Source organism: Mixophyes fleayi, chromosome 2 (assembly GCF_038048845.1).
Source record: "Mixophyes fleayi isolate aMixFle1 chromosome 2, aMixFle1.hap1, whole genome shotgun sequence".
In the NCBI taxonomy this organism is placed as follows: Eukaryota; Metazoa; Chordata; class Amphibia; order Anura; family Limnodynastidae; genus Mixophyes; species Mixophyes fleayi.
Window position 1 is genome coordinate 48,372,067 of NC_134403.1, and position 20,452 is coordinate 48,392,518.

At 38.7% G+C, this 20,452-nt stretch overlaps 1 protein-coding gene across 2 annotated transcripts in view; it reads right to left on the bottom strand.

Annotated features, from left to right (window-relative positions):
* Positions 1–669: 669 nt before the first annotated feature.
* The window catches only part of LNX2 (ligand of numb-protein X 2), a 107,607-nt gene continuing 87,824 nt past the window's right edge, over positions 670–20,452 (bottom strand). For both annotated transcript variants that reach the window (XM_075198935.1, XM_075198936.1), the window contains exons 6-10: positions 19,061–19,198; positions 17,147–17,324; positions 15,957–16,185; positions 5,797–5,955; positions 670–2,970 (exon numbers count right to left, since the gene is read on the bottom strand). In XM_075198935.1, the coding sequence (XP_075055036.1) occupies positions 2,835–2,970; positions 5,797–5,955; positions 15,957–16,185; positions 17,147–17,324; positions 19,061–19,198 (840 nt within the window). In that variant the 3' untranslated portion in view covers positions 670–2,834. The remainder of the gene's footprint in view (positions 2,971–5,796; positions 5,956–15,956; positions 16,186–17,146; positions 17,325–19,060; positions 19,199–20,452) is intronic.

Below are 20,452 nucleotides of genomic sequence, written 5' to 3' on the forward strand. Positions count from 1 at the left end.
GTTTCATTGCATTCTACCCTGTCTAAAGCTGCAGTATCAGTGACCATCTAACTTTTACTAGAATGCCTGTCAATTGTTTTCCCCTAATTTGCATACACTGCCAAAGGCAAAGAAGGTTTTTTTTATGCATTACTGAATCAGAAATTGTTACATAAGCATAACAAAACCTCCCTATTAGAGCAAAGCTGGAATGATATAATAATAAGTTATCTGTGAACATCCCTTGAAAATATTATTTACTGACACTTTAATAAACATTTAAAGGTAGACAACAATTTTTAGTCTTTATGTATGTCATTCTAAAATGACTAAATAGTAGCATTTAGAGGAAAAAGATGTTCAGGGACTGAAAATTGGGGTTGTGTAACACTATTCATAAAATTGGGGTTGTATAACACTATTCATAAAATTGGGGGTGTATAACACTATTCATAAAATTGGGGGTGTATAACACTATTCATAAAATTGGGGGTGTAGAACACTATTCAGACTCATGAATGCAATATGAAATTTAGTGCTGTCAGAGGCTGTCATTTGTACTGATCACTGTTTTCTTACTGACAGGCAAACTGTTACAAAAATTTCTACTATCTGTATATTTTCAGTTGACTACCTTTATGACATATACCTAAATATCAGTAATTTAATAATAAGTAGGAACTACAAACCTTAAGTAACTGACCCACTAAGTTTTATTTAAGCATTTTTGTTGTTGTACATCATTTATTTGGTTTCTGACCAGCAAAGCAAACAAATATCCATGCCTAGATGAACAACATACAAGGAAACGTTCTAAAGAGGCCTAAAATATGCACCCTATACAAACTGCCATGGTCATTTTATTTATCGAAAAATTATTGTTCAACATTCAGATTGAGAGAGCAAAATATTTTTACACATCAGACTTTTTCATTGTTATTGATTCTTATTTTAGCCTCATGCTTTAAAACATGTACATTGCTCAGTTTTGAAACCAGGTAAATATAAACAATATACTTGAAATGACTAACCGTAAAGTGCAGTTATCGTCTCCACACAGTGGAGGCAGACATGTTGTGGGTTCAAACAAGGTTCATGAGAGTGCAACCTATCAAATCACTAGGATACAGTGACATCATTGTGGCACAAAGGCAATGGTGCCACTGTGCTTCAACAATATCAATGGTTCTTTCAAGCCTCAGCTCTGTCAGTGGTTTCTTGATGTCACTGTTTTCTTGGTGACTCAGTCATATCACTGCTTCCTAGTGAATTAATAGGCTGTATTATTCTGAGTGAATAATGGTTTAGTCCACAAGATGGCTGCCTACAATGTATGAACAAGTACACCTTAAGCTACAAATGAAAAGCCTTAAAGTACACAAGCACGTTAATTGCTGTACAGTTAGTTAGTTTGTAATGTGTGTGTGTGGAAGGCCCACAATTCAATTTTAACAGAAAATTCAGACTGGATTACGATTGGATGAGGTTGGAAATGCTTTTCAAGAAATAAATGCACTGTAGAAATTCTACACAATTCTTCAGTACAGTAAATCTGTACAATAAAAATCTTAGTGTGTCGGGTAATGTTATGACTTCTTAAATGGGTTCCTATTAATTTTCTATTGCATCGTGAAATAAAATGTGTACTGTGTGTGTGTGTGATAAGAGAATTTAGACTGTAAGCTCCCAAGGGGCAGAGACTGATGAGAGTGATTACACATTCTCTGTACAGCGCTATGTAATACGATTGGTGCTATATAAATAAACGATAATAATAATACTGTGTGTGATGACGTTGCAAGACAATAGAGATAATGAAAAATGCAATAATTTGATAAAAAGCATAAAGACCTTAACATACGTGGGTAGCATTAGTGTTGAACTACATATCCCATGATGCATAACCAAATACCGAACTCCGTCTCCCATGATGCCCTGCAAGTTGTGAAATGACATTCATTTGGATGCCTGGCAGCAACAGGTTGGGAAGCCCAAGGATTCCTATTCTCGATTTAAACAACATTCAACAAGCTACCTTCATGTCCAACTTTGTAAAAAGACCACAAACACAGGCATATCTTAATATAAATATTGCAGTAAAAATATCAAAAGTTTGTTTATACTAACCAAAAAAACATTCATTATCAGGAAGTTAACCCTTGAAACAAACCCACGTTTCATTTGAAGAAAAAAAACAAACAGTTATTGCACAGTACAAAACCCAATTGTGAAAGAGTTGCTCCCCCCCCCCTCTGTTTTCTGTGGAATTCTCGAAACAGCCGCGACTAGATGAATGATATTATTATTAAGGACATTCGTTATTGACAATGTTCCCGTGAGGTAAACCAATAATATACCTGTAGCAGCACAATAGTCTATAAATAAATTGAGTCAGGCTTTCACATTTACAGAGAAGATGGTGAAATACTTAAGCTGGTGCATATTTCAGCACTGAAGAAGTACCAAGCGCCATCAAACACCTTGTATTCTTGGCACATACAAACATTTACTCTATGGCTTTCTCTACAGCAAAACTTTATTTGTATATGGGCTAACGGCGCTGCTCAGGGTACAGTCTGCAGACTCAATTGAACACATACTTTTGATGGCTGGAAGAAAAGCGAAGGGCGCGTTGTTACTACACCAGCATAGGTGGTGGCGGGTGATTCCAGATCTCCCATGTTAGACTTTTCCCCCTTGAAAGTTTCTTCAAAAATCAGCACACATCACTTTTGAACAGCTTGGTCTGAGAGAGAAGCCAGTCATTTAACTGATTGTTGCAAAGATTTGGCCCAACTCTTAACCAGCTCTAAAGCAGAGAAGATATATCAAGGCAATGCTTTATAAAGAATCTCTTAGACGAGGCTTCCAGGCCAGGAGATGACGCTAAGTGTTACTTTACTCCGTTGCTCCTTAAGCATGGGGACTAGCGCCGAGTGACTCATTCCCACGGTAGACAACCCGTTAACAGCCACAATCATATCTCCGCACCTGCAATGGAAAATAATTCACATATAAATAGATATGTGGACATCACAAATTAACAGCTTTAAAATGATTCTAAGTAGAAATCAAGACAACACATAATTAAAGCAGAAAATGAGCCATCTATCCCTACATTATACAGTAACAGATGGGTAATTTATTCTGAATTTCAAAAGTGATACAATCTATTCTTTGGCTGCCTGGGATCTGCCACAATGATGCAATAAAATAACATAACAAGAAAACAGCAGGAGATACTATTTCCCTTGTGATTATGATCATCGTCTGTACTTATAATGTTCTACAAATGCTACTGCATTGGACAAACAGCCTACAAGCACATGTAATAAACATAATAGCAAATGAACACAGTGGAAAAACATTGGCGTACCAATCGTACAAGTACCAATAAACAAGTACAAGTTAAATGGAAAATCACAACAATCACACAGATAGAAAATGAACTGAAGGACATAACATATACATTTGAGGTACAGAAAGAAGACATAGGGAAGAGTGGGCACTGATTGTGAGTGTACAATCTAGAGGCAAAGGCCGTAGGATTAAACGGTAAACAAATGGACAAGGCAGGAGGAGCAAGAAGAGGGAGTGGTCAAGGTGGGTGGTCATTTGGCAAGTCATGGGGAAGGCAATAGTTAAGAGGTGGGTTTCCTGTGTGTTTGTGTGTATGTATATACATATATATATATATTGAGGCTGCAGACAGGGTTAAAGGTTCCCTGGGATCCTCTTTTAGCACACACACACAGGTGTTCCACATGGGTGTGATTGGTTTGCTGTGATTTGTTTGTAGTGCTTGGGGTGGAGGATAAAGACACTCTTTGTATGTGTGTGTGGAACCACCGATGCCAGTAAGTGGCCGGCTTGCAGACAGGGAAGTCATGTCTAGCCAGATGTAGGTGGTGGGGATTTTTGTGTACTGTTTTGGACATGATTACTGAACCAGCGTTGGAACTGTTTTACCATCCTGACAACTGCTAATAAACAGTTAAATGGTTCAGCATACCTGTGTCCGATTCCTGTGAATGCTATACTTTCTCACAATATATACACACACACATACATACATATATATATATATATATATATATATATATATATATATATATATATATATATATATATATTTATTTTTTGTCACAAAGGGAGTGGTTTTCCACAGGCTTCTAAGAGAGGGGTTAGATATTTAGCTGACAATCTGCAGAGCAAAGCTGCAACCAGAGTTACACATTTGTACAGTAGTGCATCAAGGTTAAAGAGATACTGGTGGAGGACATATGTGTGGCAATTTAATAGTACAGAGTCCGATTTAACTTACATGTTTTGAAAGTGTCTTTTTCACAGCTAACAACAGGTCGACAGGGTGTATCTGCACTGAGGCTGATCAAGCAGACCACCTGATGAGAACTCCTTTTAAAGGCAAGATGGGAGTTTCACCTATCTATCAAACTAGGGCTGTGGGAGGAGTGTAAACTATTTAAACCTGAGTTGTTCATTGTGACCAATGCCAGACAGTGGCCGGTGTCTAGAGTTGGTCTCTGTTACTTTAGCATTAGGGTCAAAAGAAAGTGTGTGCAACTTTATGTTATAAATTACTTTGTCATTCATACAATAAAAGCAAAGTAAAAAGCAAGAAGGTGTTTGTGTGTGCATCACCAAAAGTGTGCCTGTGTCACAATATATATATATATATATATATATATATATATATATATATATATATATATAATTTATATAGTATTCCTGTCACAGGAACTTATCTAGCTTCTGTGAAGGTGTTACAAAGTATCATTGACAAAGACTATAGTATATATAGGTCATAAAAAAATGTAATGTAATGCATTAACTATAGTTGAAAGGGTAAACCTGGATCAAGTTTCCAAACTTCCTAACAGAACACTGCTCTTTCCTCCCCAAATTATAAAAAGGGTAGGAAACCCTCACACAACATTTAGTACCAGTGGTAACAAAGACAATGTAATTTTTTGTCTTGTACATTTATTTTGAGATACACTTTCCCCATGTCTTACAGGGTGTATGCATACCTGCCTACTCTCCTGGAATATCCAGAAGGCTCCCGAATATCAGGGAGAATTCTCGCATGCACTCTCGTGATTCCCAGGTGGAGGTGGGGCTTGATGATGCAACTTGCCGTGAAGAATGACAGGGGGCGGGGCATGTGATGATGTTGCCATGCCTTCCTACCACACTTGTCACTTGACCTTCCCTCCAGGATCTCCCAGAGGGAAGAAAGGAAAAAATGGCAAGTATGGGTATTTGGCCTTATTAATGATATATTTCCTCAGAGCCCAGTTATGTCTTAAAGTGTCCCTGTCCCTTTTCTCCCAAAGGCGACAATTTAATCTTACTTATGATTCATGACGGCATTGGGATGTAGTATGAGGTCATTGGGCATGGTCAGGTTCAGACAAGATCAGAATGACAGGAAGAAGACAAAGGTGAGACAGACATATTCATCACTCTCTATTGTTCTGTACTATAATTTATGCTGTAACTTTGATTACTGTCACCATCCCAACTTTGGTCTTATGTTTTACACATGCAGCAAATTGTGATATATTACATTGCTCCACCTATTGAAACTCAAATCAGAGAGGAAGAGGAATAATCAATTAGTGGAGCAATAGAGATGTGATGAATACTGCTTGAAATGATCTTGTAGTGACATTATTCATCTACTGGGTGGACCTTTATTCCCTGCAAAGTGTTGTATAACCTATTCGACAATGTACATCAAGGAAAGACTAAAGACACATAGGGTGGTGGCCTTTACTGCTGAATCTTACTCACTTCAGTCGTCCATCGTAGTAAGCGGGTGTCCCCAGCACTATGGTCTTTATAAAGAATGGCTGGTTTGTGTGATTCTCCTCATAACCACCAACTATACTGAAGCCCCAGCTCCCCAAACTGCTTCTCCGCAAAACAACATCATGGGAGCTATGGAGACAACTAAAAAGTGATATCAAAGTCAATCAAATTTGTAGAAACAAGACGTATTTACTATTCAGCAAAGTTTAGAAATTATTAATCACATAAGACATTATCATGTCCAAAAAATGTACAGACACACACATTATTTAGATGCATTGATGCGGATCATGATAAAGCTATGCACATATCAAATACTGGCGATTGCACCATAATAACAAGGGCGCATATGCATTACTAACTTAACTATACAAGACTGACGCTGTTTAGTGAGGTGAGGCTCATATTTCTGCATAGTTGAACCTGTTTATATAGGTACGCACATGTTATTTCAAGATAGCACCAACTGCATGATGAGAAACGTTGTTCCTTCTGATTAGCGATGTTAGGATGATCTGTCGCACTTCTTACTGAACATGGGCTAAACGCAGGAGAGGTCAACACTCTGAATCCCTATGCAAAAACTACATTTTATATTAGGGACAATTTATTTGATTTGGTACAATGGGTGTAATTTGCACATTTAGGAGGCTACTGGTTTAGTAGGTGGTCCAGTGCCTTCTATCCAAACAACCTGCTTTTTACGCATCCACAGAAAAGGCTGTCATCTTTTGTCCGCTTGTATTTTCAATGGAATGCCTTTTGCACTTCCCATTAAAATGTAAAAAAGTGACATTTAATAAATGTCCTGGTGTCACCTTATTCTCATGACATATTTAGGACATGAATGAGGCTTGAACCAGCAGTACTTTAGGAGAAATATAGAAAAGTCGTCATTAAATATGAGGCTGTCCAACACTGATCATAGGCAGCACTTTAAAGTGATGTTCAACTTTATTCACCATGTTCTTTCTCATCTTGGTCCATGATCCCGCAAATGAAAATTGCACGAAGGCACGACCCAAAAGCGGATTGGCTACGTGCACCTATGTAAGTGAATGGCAAACAAATAGACGCGTGTGTACAAAAAAGTACAGTGGATCAGCATAATCGCAGCTTTGGAAATTACCACTTTTGTCTTGACCTGTAGACACATATTAAAGTAATTTTATCGTTTTCAATAAGCATTGCCCAATCAATTGTATGTGTTTCCAAAGCACAAAGTGATTTATTTTAGCAGATGTAAATAGTCAACAATTCAATACATTATTATATTATGATACAGTACAGTACAGCACAGCCAATACCAAAAGATAAGTACATACCAATGCAATCGCTTGCGCACGCTGCGCACCCACGGGACCCGGTGGACAGTATATCTGCTTAGAATACTGTGTCAGAAGTGACTGAGGGCCAGGGTGTGTGCAGCTATGATTATATACAGTACAGTGTTACACTTGAACAATAGAGATGACGTAGATTGTTTCTATAGGTCCAGACGTTGGGTGGGTCCAGTGTAAACAGATCATAGGTTGATTCAATCTAAGGAATCCAAAGGTGGGGGTCGTCTCTCCAGGGGGTCTGCTCCTTTCATAGCCAGCATCATACAAAGGATTATTCCCTAATATCAATAACTAAAGTATGCAATGTGCGAGCTCTTCGCCGACTGCACCGGACAGCTGCTGATGATTAGGGGATCAATATGATATCAGGCATGACACCTTTCCTATAACCTAAACCTTTAATAACACTACAATGTACATATAATCACTATATATATATATATATATATATATATATATATATATATATATATATACTAATAATAAACCAAATACTATCTGCTCATAAATTACAGTGTAACGGAACCAATATGAATTGTATAAATAACTAAATGTTGTAATGCTAGTGTGTGCGTGCGTATTTTACCAAGCGATTGCATCACGCCACGTGTTACGTGGCGTACGCTTCGCAATACACACGGCAAACCAATATTAAACCAATATACTTTCGTTCATCCAATTATACGACTTCAACAGTCCACCCTTTGATAGTATAATAAACTATCACCTTAAAGATGTTATATGCAGGATCTCAGTACCACGTTTCATTGTTATGTAATACAAATCCCCCTTGGTGTATGACCACGCTGTTTCTAGATCTAAACAAGTTATCATAAGAGAGAGTCTTAATCCTCTAAACGATTTCTTCTTTTACTATAAACCGTACACTTCTGGAGCTTGGAGATAACCTTTTGTATGCCCTTCAAGGGTGCAATAAAACACTTAATACATTATTTGGAAAGGTACAAGGTACAGTAGAACATGTATCAGCTATACAGAATTCTCTACTACAGTTCTTTAAGTTTAACAGGTTCTTCTGTCCAACACATGTCTTTAAGCTCAGTCTCCTTCAGCCTGCGTTAATATACACACTTCTAATAATGTCATCAGTTCTTTTCATCAACACTTGTGGGCGGGCTATTGTCTGTTCGTTCTTCCCAGTCTCCAAATACTCAGATTTAACAGTGATCGGCTTGCAAAGCATTGGGAGACTTCAGACTAAGGGACCTAGGTGTCCTACTTTTTCCCTTAGTGACCTATAGTTCGGGTACCTCAAGAATATTTAGTGGAAAGAGAACTAATCCTACTTGATATAATCACTGAGGCACGTGTGAGCACGCCCAGCACTTTGTTTGGTCTAAGACCTTACCCTCCCAAGAATGATAATCATTCTCAAGGATGTCTGCTCAAGTCCGAATATTACTGGACTGGCATCGCTGGGTGTATCTCTTTTCTAACCATGGGGTCGCCGTGCTTACGGACGTAATGCTACTCAGACAATAGCCCCTCGCACTTTCTCCAAGCTCCAAGGTTTCTAAATTTTCCTTTACCCCTGAATTGAATAGAGTAATTGGCTGGACTGATTATGCCACTAACTTCTTCCTCCCCAATACCTCCTTATCATTACCCGAACCAGTCTCTGTCACCTGCTAATAATCAAAAGAATTAACCGCCCCGAGAAGAGAATGAAATGAGAGAACACAAAACAGGAAAAACTACAACGTCATGCTGGACAACAGTCTTAGCCTTTGGCTCAGGTGCTACTAACTGCATTCGAGGCCTTCCAATACAGACTCATGAGTGCCCTTGGACCCTTCTCTGAGTGTTGGCCCCTCTGCAGTGGGTGGAATGGGCACCCGTGTGTCTCTGCTACCCTTGAAGCCGTGATGCTGGTAGCCTACACCTGGTACCTGTCTGTCAAATAACCTAAGCTTAAGAAATTTCTGCTCCACAACTTACTCTCCCGATCCAACATCCTGACAGTTAGTGTGACCTTTCAGGAAACAGTGTTTTGGACATTCTTGGTTGCTGTCTCACTATTTACCTTCTCTCAAGGTCTAACCTAGCCTCCCAGTTACCATCTCATCTCACGAGGGGTCAAGAACAGTTCAAAAACTGACAGGTTAGGAGTCTGCCCAGGAGTGATCTTTTGGTAGCGGGAAAGGACTAGTGGCCGAAGCTATCAGTCACTTCAATCAAGTTCCAACTCTTATTCTATTCAATTCGTTCTACCGAGCACCACTACTTTATGTTCACACTGGTTTATGGCTAACTGAAAGTATGTGATTTGTTACCACTACTCATACATTATATCTCTATTATCAATAACATGAATACCCCTATCATCTATTATAACTAGGACTATCACATTGAATAACAAAAGTTTTGAGTATGACACAGTAATACGTTAGACACATTTCAATACACCTTTACCCAGACATTTTTCATTGGTACACCTGTGTATACTTGAGGATCCTGCATGGTGGTAATTGGATGATGTGTATTTGTTTTACCTGGAGGAAAACCCATCAGCAGGAGGGATATGGGATGGCTCTATTGGTCTACCTTGTCCATCTCTCCAGGGTCCACCAGACTCCTCACCACATCTCTTCACCTTCCAGACAGTTTATCCCTCAGGTAACACAAATCTTCCTATATTAACCAATATGTGTATGCGTGCATATGTGTGTGTGTGTGTGTGTTCCCATTTTAGAACTAAAACAATACAACGAAAAACATAACAAAACATAGATTTGTTAACTGTCACATAAAACCCTGCTGTCTATTTGACAGCTATGTTCGCCCTGGTGTGACAGCCATGTATGGTCGTGTGTGTAAGTGTGGACCTTACTAGCAGCTACTTCAGTTGGTAACTGTGTCACTGTATAAAGTCCTCTATGTAGTGTCCTAATCATGTGCTGGTATTGCTATAAAACGATTTCTCAGTCACCTCAAGATCGCCCCCTAGACTAGAAAAATGCTGAAGACCAATGTATATCAATCAATTTTCCCTCTGCCAACTCACATGTCATTCTCAGTACCTCACATTCAGCTACTTGACTAAGTGGGAAAGGCAAAGGGGTCTATTTCTATAACACTTTCTTCAAATATAACAGTATCCAATACATGCCTGTCTAACAGTGAAAAAAATATAAAACATGAAAATTCTACATTTTCTAGGGTTTCACATTATGTCGTATCTTGTGGTAAAAATCCTACTCCAATGTTCTATACAGAGATGCATATCTGTATGCCTAACCTCCAGCAATCTCCTATCCACCCTTTGTGCCTCCATATAAAGGCACATTTTTGAACAGGAGTCACGAATCATAAAACAAAAAAAACAACACAGATATGCAATCTATAAAACATGAATCGTATTTCCACAACAGAACCTTTCGGCTTAAAATCAGCAGTTTCTATACACATGAAAACAAAACCCCTGACTGTTTCTGTAACTCATGTCAATCTAGTGTGTGTATCTCTGAATTTGTCTTATGTAAAAAATAAAAATATGTTTTAGCCCCATTGTTGAGACTGTGTCTGATTTTATCTCTACCAGAGCAGAGAGAGAGAGAGAGAGAGAGAGGGGGAGAGAGAGAGAGAGAGAGGGGGGGGGGGGGGAGAGAGAGAGAGAGAGGGGGGGAGAGAGAGAGAGAGAGAGGGAGAGAGAGAGAGAGAGAAAGAGAGAGAGAGGTACTAGCATTTGTGTAAAGAATGAGAAATAGGAAAGCAATGAATGATGGGAATATAAAGATTTGAATACAAACATACATGCAGAAAGGGAGACAGCTGGATTGGACTCTGACTCTATGGGGAAATGGCTGTATTCATTCCACTGCTCCCCTTAGCTATTTGCTAACTATGACCCCTCCCCATACTTGACTAGGGGGTCTTAACAGTGCAATCCAGTGTCGTCCGTCATTTGTTCATTAAGAACTCGGTATAACATTGACTACATACCTTTTCAATGGACTTTCCTAACTTATAATAGAGAAATGTAAAATTTAACTGTTGATGACTCATCTGAGATACATAAACGATATTTTGGAGCAAAGTATGTATATACTTCATTGTTGGATAATGATTCTCAGCCAAACAAATTATCATGAGACACTGCAGCCTAAAACAAAGAGTGTTCCATATGTCTATTGTTAATTAGTCTTTCAAGAGTAATTCTTCTATTTCTCTATCTCACCCCTCTAATCACTAAATTTATACTCCTTTTTTTGTCCCCTTTATCTGTGAGAAGAAAAACAAGATAGTTATCTTAAAACAGCAAACAAAACAAACATTTCCATTCTTTTCCATCGGCCAGCGATTTAGGAAAGCAAACATGTGACAACATAAAACAAACAAACAAAATCAACAAAGATTGGGTGGGTCCAAATACTATCTGCTCATAAATTACAGTGTAACGGAACCAATATGAATTGTATAAATAACTAAATGTTGTAATGCTAGTGTGTGCGTGCGTGCGTATTTTACCGTGCGATCGCATCACGCCACGTGTTACGTGGCGTACGCTTCGCAATATGCACGGCAAACCAATATTAAACCAATATACTTTCGTTCATCCAATTATACGACTTCAACACACATCCACAGATGCAGAAAAGAGTAACACTGTGCTCGGTGTAATGTTAACACTGCATTAATATACATTTCCAGGAAGAAGTGAATGGAATGTAAAAATAATTCAAATATTTTTTTCAAATGGAATAAAATATTCTTGCCTATGCAGCAATTTTATGCAATCAATTACACTAATGGCCAGAAAGTGCAGACCACTTGCTGCAGGCAACTCACTTGCAGGCACATCATAAGGCAACAGTTTGATCTTAATAGCATACTTTACATTCTCTTCTTATGCTATAATTAAACTGAAACCAAAGTAACTACACAGCAAAAATAAACTTGTAAACTGCAGAATCACCATAAAGTTGTTATAACAATATGCAAACAGCTTAGCTGAATTGTACATTGGAAGTGAAAGGAAAAAAATAGTTTTGATTAAGTTGTATCTTGGTGCTAGGCAAAGGTATATGTGCATATTCTAGGGGCTTCAATTATCACATGGAAAATGGCCTAGGCACAGCCCCAAAATGTCTTTGTTGGCACAGTGTGCCTGGATATGCACCGGTACACCTAGATTTCTGCCAAAAAGCATGGGTATGGGAGCCAGATGAGGCCATTATGGAGGAGCGGAGGTTTGAGACATTATTGAATAATGCGGTATAGAGCACTATTATTTTTACCCTGCAAAACCACTTAAATTTTATATCAGCTCTGAGCGGATAGAGATTTGTGAGGAAATGTATCAAGCTGAGAGTTTTCCGGCGGGTTTGAAAAACCAATCAGATTCTAGCTATCATTTATTTAGTACATTCTACAAGATGACAGCTAGAATCTGATTGGTTGCTATAGGCAACATCTCCACTTTTCAAACCCGCCGGAAAACTCTAAGCTTTATACATTTACTCCCCACATTAACCCCCCGGTCTCATCTTGTATTTTTAATTTGCTACATTTTGCACCATATAGTTGCACTTCAGCGCGAAGCGCAATTCTAGGCGCACTCTGCCCAGTGTGTTAAAAAAACAAACTTCAAAAAAGCAAAAGTGACATGAAGGTTCTAAAGCGGTTCCTCGGACACATTTCTAGATTGCGAAGGAGTCCCATGCATGCAGAGTAGGCGCACGCACCTTGATGTGCGCTGGAAAGACCACGGCATTGTGTGCTGCGCATCCCGTGCGCTTTGCAGATAAGCTCCTCTGTGTACAACTGCTTTTAGAAGCACCGACCTCACAGAATTGTTTACAGTATATTGGCAAAAAATGTAAATGTGCAGTAACCGATAGCAACCGATATAACATCTGCTTTCTAACTTCACCTAGATTGATTAAAGCGAATTGGTTGCAATAGATAAACATACATTTGCATTGTCTTAGTGCATGTGTTAGTTTATATTGCCAGTAAAATTATGTAGGTGCCTTAAAGAGACCTTAAAGGGGAACATGTAAATATTTATACCCCTTCTGTAGCTCCAACCTCTTCTAACAGTAACTTTTGTGACCCCAAAAGAGTCTGTTCCTTATAGACTATGTTGCAGTCCTCTGCATGTCTCTTCCCACAGACTAACTTGCTTTAGGAGAAGATAATGAGTAGTTTTGGGGCCTTGGTATGGGGATCATATATAAAAAGTAATTTTATTTGAAATACCTTTGAATACTGTCAGCGTGGTCACGCCTGATTTGAGGAAAGGTAACATAAGTACAAGTTTAGGTAGACGGAGGTGCAGAAACAGATCATTATTCTCTGTCCCCATGCGGCTGAATAACTGCCTATTAGTCTGTGCCTTCAATTTCAGTAGAGGGGTTTTCATTCTTGGTAAGAATGACTTCCGAGTGGCCTAGCAAATAGCTGAACATTTCTTCTCTTTAAGGACACATTTTATTTATAGCTACTCTTTAAACAATTGTATGTAAGTATAATATATATAACATATACCATATTCCAACAGTGATGTTCCTTGGGAAATGTGATTGATGTTCATTTCCTACATCGCCATTAACTTGGCACAGAACTGACGTCTTGAAGTTAATGAATCCATGAAAATAGAGGACCTTATGCTTTTCTCACAAGGAAGGGCCTCCAGCATTGCTAAAACTTGTTTTTCATGTATAGAGCTTAAATATAAGAGTTGGCCCTGTTGAGATGCTCCCAGATACCCCCAACCCTTTGTGACAAATTGGGAGTCTCCCAAAGATCTCCTTCTGTACTGTATATCTCTTCATTTCCTCCCCTTATATATGATATCTACCGCAGAAGAAATGTTATCCCTCAGTATGTATTGTACTGGTATACTACTTAAATGTATTTACTTGTAATGTCTTTTTGCTATAACAAATATACATAATAGGAAAATATTATAAGCCCTAACAAGCAAGGATCTATTGATCAACGTATGCTCAATTTAGTCCTCATTATTGTATTGTGATGCACTATATAAGTAAAGGATAACAGCTCACAACCTAATTATATTTAAGAATAAGCTAAGTGGGATCATGAGAGCACACAAACAGATCATTATTGATGTGCCAATACAATGAAGACACATGTATAATAAACTAGTTTCACTCGTCTGCTTCCTTTGGAACAAAGTAAAATAAATGTTATACATTAATAGAAGTACTAAAAATATAAAGCAAGACAAGCTTATGTAATAGTATACTAGGTTTTACATGTTATAAAGAGAAATATCTCAACATTGTGGTTTAATAGATTTATTTTTACTTACAGTAAACAAACAAATATGCCTTATAAATACCATTATGCCCACATAGAATGATGGTAGATAGTTTATTATGTGCATAAAGGTGGAGTACCTCTCATATTTGTGTATCATGTGCCCTCCTGAGATTTCAATAGCTTCTATTTTATGAAATGAGTATGCTAATAACACATACATGACCCATTCCATGAATACGGTGATGATAGCCGCCTTCACCTACAAACAGGCCTAGATTGGTGCCAAGCCCACATGGACCTGAGTGGCAGAACGGCTGAGGCCATAGACTGCCCCTTGCTTTATCATCTTAACAAGTTTATGTTTTCTTTGCAATGCAACGTTTTTTTTAAAAATATCTTTCTGACTCATTTAATATTATATACAGGGACGTCAAGGGGGAAAAGAGGGAGGCAGAAACAAAGCACCAGGCCTGTTTTGGGGGACCGGCGGAGGTGGATTATAATGGGGGCGGATGGGTTACCTGTCTAGTGCCATGGGGGGTTCTGGTCCTATCAGCCCATCTGCCACCCCTTTCCAAGCCCAATTAGAGGTGGGGGAAAGCAGGGCAGATAACATAAAGGACCATTAGTTTCTTATTGGCCTGCACAGTCACACTCAGCCTTGGCTCCAGAGGCGGAACTAGCAAGCTGTGGGCCCTGGTGCAGGACGGCAGAGAGGAGGGAACAGGGACCCACAGCTCGCTAGTTCCAACTCTCTGCATCTGCCGTGCAGCGGGCCCCCAATATCTCCATGGGCCCTGGTGCGCCGCACCTGCCGCACCAAAGGTAGTTCCGCCACTGCTTGGCTCCATCTGTCTGTTTTTGTTGAGTCTGGGCGCGCATTGTCTACTTCTGCTGGGGCACCAGAAGTCGCAATGAGGCCTGAGTCTCCTTTTGGCAGCCTCCGATCATATATGCCATCTGCATATATGAATGTACTATAATATTGTTAAGTACATTAACTGCATAAGCTTGTCATACTGTCTGTCTGTTGCAGTCAGTATCAAATGTGAGCGACTCTATATATGTGTAAATATCATCTGTTACAACAAGTTCTGAAATAAAACCTACAGATTGCTTAAGTCTAAAAGCTTCTTCTGGTTTAAAATCTACAACCAATGCCGCTGACACCTATTACATACAACAGCACAAGTGCCCTGATAATAGGTTTGTGCCTATACCCAGTCTTGTTTTATTACTGTGTTTGTTCCCAATTGCAAAGCGCTACGGAATGTGCTGGTGTTATATAAATGAATGCTGATGCTGATGATATGGTGAGCACTGTTACTTTCCCACATGGCACTGGGGAGCCACTTTTGAAACAAATGTCTATTTATAATTACAATTACTCTGGCATGTGCTTATTTTAACAAGTCACTAAACGGTACTGGTCTATAATACTCTATACTGTAATACGTTATGGACAGGCCCACAAGATAGCAAAAAGCAATCTTTCTGGTTTCATTTGAGAAGAGACTGAAACCTTGCTATGATAATGCTAAAATCTACCTGGGTAGTCCCAGCCACATGACCCATGACGGAGACCAGCTGGCATCATACTCGTTTTCACTGATTGTGCTCATTTCTTCATTTACTTGTGTCTGCTCTTCCAGAACCTCCACCTCCAGGGCTTTCAGGGCAATGACGGAGGAGGCCGCACTGGCTTTCAGCATAGCTACTGCCTCACTGTGACTCAGCTTAGTCAGATCAATGCCATTTATACTCAGCAGAACATCCCCTGGAAAATAAATACAGGCGAATATAACATCCTATAAAACAGCTTCCTCTACTATGTACTTACAGCATTAACGTATGCATAACTAAATGTTACACGTTACAGTAACTCCTAAAGGCAGGAAGATTAGTAGGGGAAGAGACAAATACATTTTAAAACATATCAAAAAAATTAAAAAGTAGTAGCTAATTAGCATAGTGCCCACTTCATTTGTCAGTGTTTTAAAAATGTACAGAAACGACCCGGAAGAACCGAGAGCGGCTGAAATTCACCAAAGTAAAGTTGTACGAACAATGCTAAAAATTGTTTTAATACCATTATATCCACTAAAGAAAAAAATGTTAATGTGTAAATAAACCACCAGTAAGAAGAAAAAATACATATATTACTAATATTAAAACGTAAAATTAATGTATCTAAAATGTAATACTTTTACAAATATAATAATAAATATAACTGTAAAGGAATAAACAAAAGAGCACAGAATGGTTAGCGAACCTTAAGCGTTCAAATAGTGTTATACTGTGTAATAAATACCTTAAAATAGAAATAAAACGCTATATAATTATTCAATAGGCATATCTTAGAGACCTTCCTTGAAATAATTAATAAAAAGGAAAGTTAGCAGACACTGCATGGTTTGTCAAATGTTTGTTCCTTTCAAGATTTACATTTTTATTTAAAAACCTTTTTAATTTTTATGTAATTTTTTGAAAACCTTCAATCTGCATTAGTGCAATACTGTATTATTTGCTTCGGAATTTAATGTCCTTTTTTAATTTTTAAGTTACAACATATTGTTAGTAGGAGGGAACATTCCACCCGATAAGATTTTAAATAGTTCTCTATTCTCTCAAGAGATACTTGTAGCTTTATTGTTTACTAATTACAGTCTTAAGAACCCATGAACTTTACATTCCTCACAGTCCTACTGGTCAGCTAAAAATGAAAATGTGAGTCCAACCTCGTTTAATTCTGCTGTCTCTGGCAAGACATCCGTGAGGCTGCACGCTGGTCACAAAGATCGGCAATTCTCCACTCTTGCTTCCTCGGCCTCCGGCTACCGTCATGCCTAATGACTCCATTGGGGCTTTCTTCACCGTAATATGCTTCTCCTGGCATGTAACGCATTGGGCAAGGTCCTTGAGGATAAAAATGAAATCAAGGTCAAAGAAAGAGTATGTTATTAAAACAATACATCAGTGGAAGTAAGTGTAACATGATGTCTGTAAATAACATATGCCTGGTGGTGAAATATTATTATTACATCAAATATTCTCAGACAATGCACTGTGTTGTATTTCAGTGCTTTATAATGTAGTTGTCCAAATATTACATAACTTGCAAACAGCAATCTAATTAAAACATGAAATAGAAAGTTTGCTCATTTTGAAGATATTGCACCAGAGTTGACCCAACGTGGCCTCTCCCGAGAGGACTTCTACAGGCACCCCACGTGAAGGTTCACCTCGCTGCACATCTCTTTACCCCATCGTGATTGGCTACCACAATAGTTAGATTAGGTGGGTTGGGATGGGCAATCATGATTCAACTTCACAAGGAGGTGTCTGTAGAGGAGAGCTTAGCGCTGGATCTGCTCTTGTACCTTCAAAATTACATTACATTTGATAATTGTTTCGTAGCTAAAAGCTAATTTAAACATTATAGTCAGTGGACATCGATAATGTGTAGCTTAAGCTACTTCATATGAAAAAACAATATATATATTGCATTTAGGAATAAATTGGAATTGAATGTACTGTAGAGAATGACATTCCTATTCTAAACTGCCCGTAAACAAGCTGATCTGGCAACTTGGCTCAGAGTAGCTCAGGAGCAAACACAGGATTTGTAGAGGGGGGTTTCCACACCATGCCGCCAATGGGCGTGACCAGCATGCATAGGGGCGTGGCTATAATATTAGACAGTGCTTGGCTGCTCTCCAACTCTTCCTATCCCCATAATATACATGGGCAATGCTGCGTGGACTACTGTTAGGTGCACGCAGCTCTCCCATTTCAAGCAGAGGCTGTGTGAAGCGGGAGCAAGGTTCAGCCACCTCAATTATACAGTGCCCCAGGCTTGGAGGGCGGTTTCCAGGCACTAGGAAACCCCCTCGGTTTGCCTATGTAGCTGGATATCCGTCAGATTTGGTCATACGTGTATATGGATCTGATAGGGCACTACCAGTGTGGTTGAACAATGACTGCATACACAGACAGATGTAGCCATTAATTCACCAAATTTCTGTCTGGCAACATTTGATAGATCCCGACGAGGGGGTAAATGTATCAAGCTGAGAGTTTTCCAGCGGGTTTCAAAAACCAATCAGATTCTAGCTATCATTTATTAAGTACATTCTACAAAATGATATCTAGAATCTGATTGGTTGCTATAGGCAACATCTCCACTTTTCAAAGCCGCTGTAAAACTCTCAGCTTGATACATATACCCCCAGATGTTGACTGGGGTAGACAATTTTTTTGTTCTCAGATTTTTGTGTAATTAGGGCTAAAACCCATTTAGCGATAAAATTCATAGTTTACACAGCATGCTGTTGCTTGAAGCCTCTTATAGATGGATTACAGAACAGGATGGCTCACTAATAGCTTAGTTGCAATGACATATACAATGTCAGATGTGTTAAATTATATATATCTATAAAGGTGATCGGATGTCTTTCTCTATCGGCCAGACTTTAATAACACAATATTTTTTAAAAAAATTGTAAAAATAAAACATAGAACATAATTGAATCAACTTTTAGCAACATATTCAGTATTTTATTTTTTGCCGTCTGATTCTATAAGCTATTCTTGTGCGACCTATTGGGCATCGTCTTATTGGCATACAAGTAATAATTTTACAAAGCATTTACCCTATGTGCACTTGGCCGGTGATGATAAACTTGCTGCATATGGTGATGAGTTTGGCCGTTTCCCACGTCTCGGGTTACGTTACCAGCTGGATGCTTTGCAGGCCGAGATACCATCAAATGGACCCGTTCTCCGCTACCCTTCAGTAGAGCACAGAAAACAAGATGATTCTTACAATTTCTGTAAGAAATATTGTTGCCTGGATGCCCAAAAGCCCGAGGACAGAATTATTTTCTCTGCAGTGAAAGTCCGTAATGTATTATCCAACTTATAAAATAGACCAGATATCCACTATGTACTGTAACAGCGTGTCTTAGAGCTTCCAGTAAATCCTGTCCTCTATCAACTAACAGGGTGTAAAATATATTGTAATTTACATAATTAGAGAACAGGAGATTTCCCAGTAACATTTGTTCATATAGATATAGACATCAACATCTTTTTGTTAACTATGTGTGTATGTGCTGTATATATCCTCCTTTATAAAGCCATTCACGCTTATCACCCACCTGGCATATAAATGTGCTCTGAAATGTATTTATTCCGTTACATGTCAACCTTCTTTACAAGACCACCCATGGCTTATCAGCAGCTTTGGCCTACGATTTAAGCTGGCTTTTCAAAAAGGGAGCAATGTATATGGTGTGGTTGTACATTGATGTGCAGTGGTCGAAGTGTTGGTATGGGAATTCAGAAGTGGCGGTATGGGAAATGTTAGTAAATGGAATGTGATAGTTTTACAACAAAAAGCAGTAGGAGAAGTGGCGGTATGGCATACCACCGTATTAAAGCCTAGTTTGACCACTGGTTGTATGGAAATGTAAAAGAAAGGGTATTAAACTACAGATGTGTGGCCAGTTTTAAATAGAGGGGTAGCTAGAAATTCTGAACACTGAAATGGAAACACAAAAGCGCAATACTGGTATTAGGCATAACTAATTCTTTCTGATCAACAGAAAGACTCATTAGACAAGCGCAATAGCCATATCGGCAAAGTATGACCCCACTTCTAACGCCATGGCACTGTCCTTTTCATGATAACTTCACTTCAACAAAGATCTTTGTACAAGATGCAGCAGCGTGTTCTGGCACTATTACTCTGTGTTGGCGTGCTTTAAAAAAAAATATTCACATCTCGTAAGCCAGATTTGATGATTTAATGAGTCCATCTGTGAAAAATTATTTCAGTGCTCACTGTTATTTAATCTAATTTCTAAACACATTTAGGGATTTAAAGGGACACTAACTGCAAAATTGTCCTTTTATGTGTGCTGTGTACAAGTAAGTAACTTGCGTTTTCGTTTAAATGTTTGTCTTTCTGATCCCGTTGAAGTCTATGGGGAAACATTTTAGACGCAGTTTACTAGCACACAAAATGCCTCTGATGTGCTGGA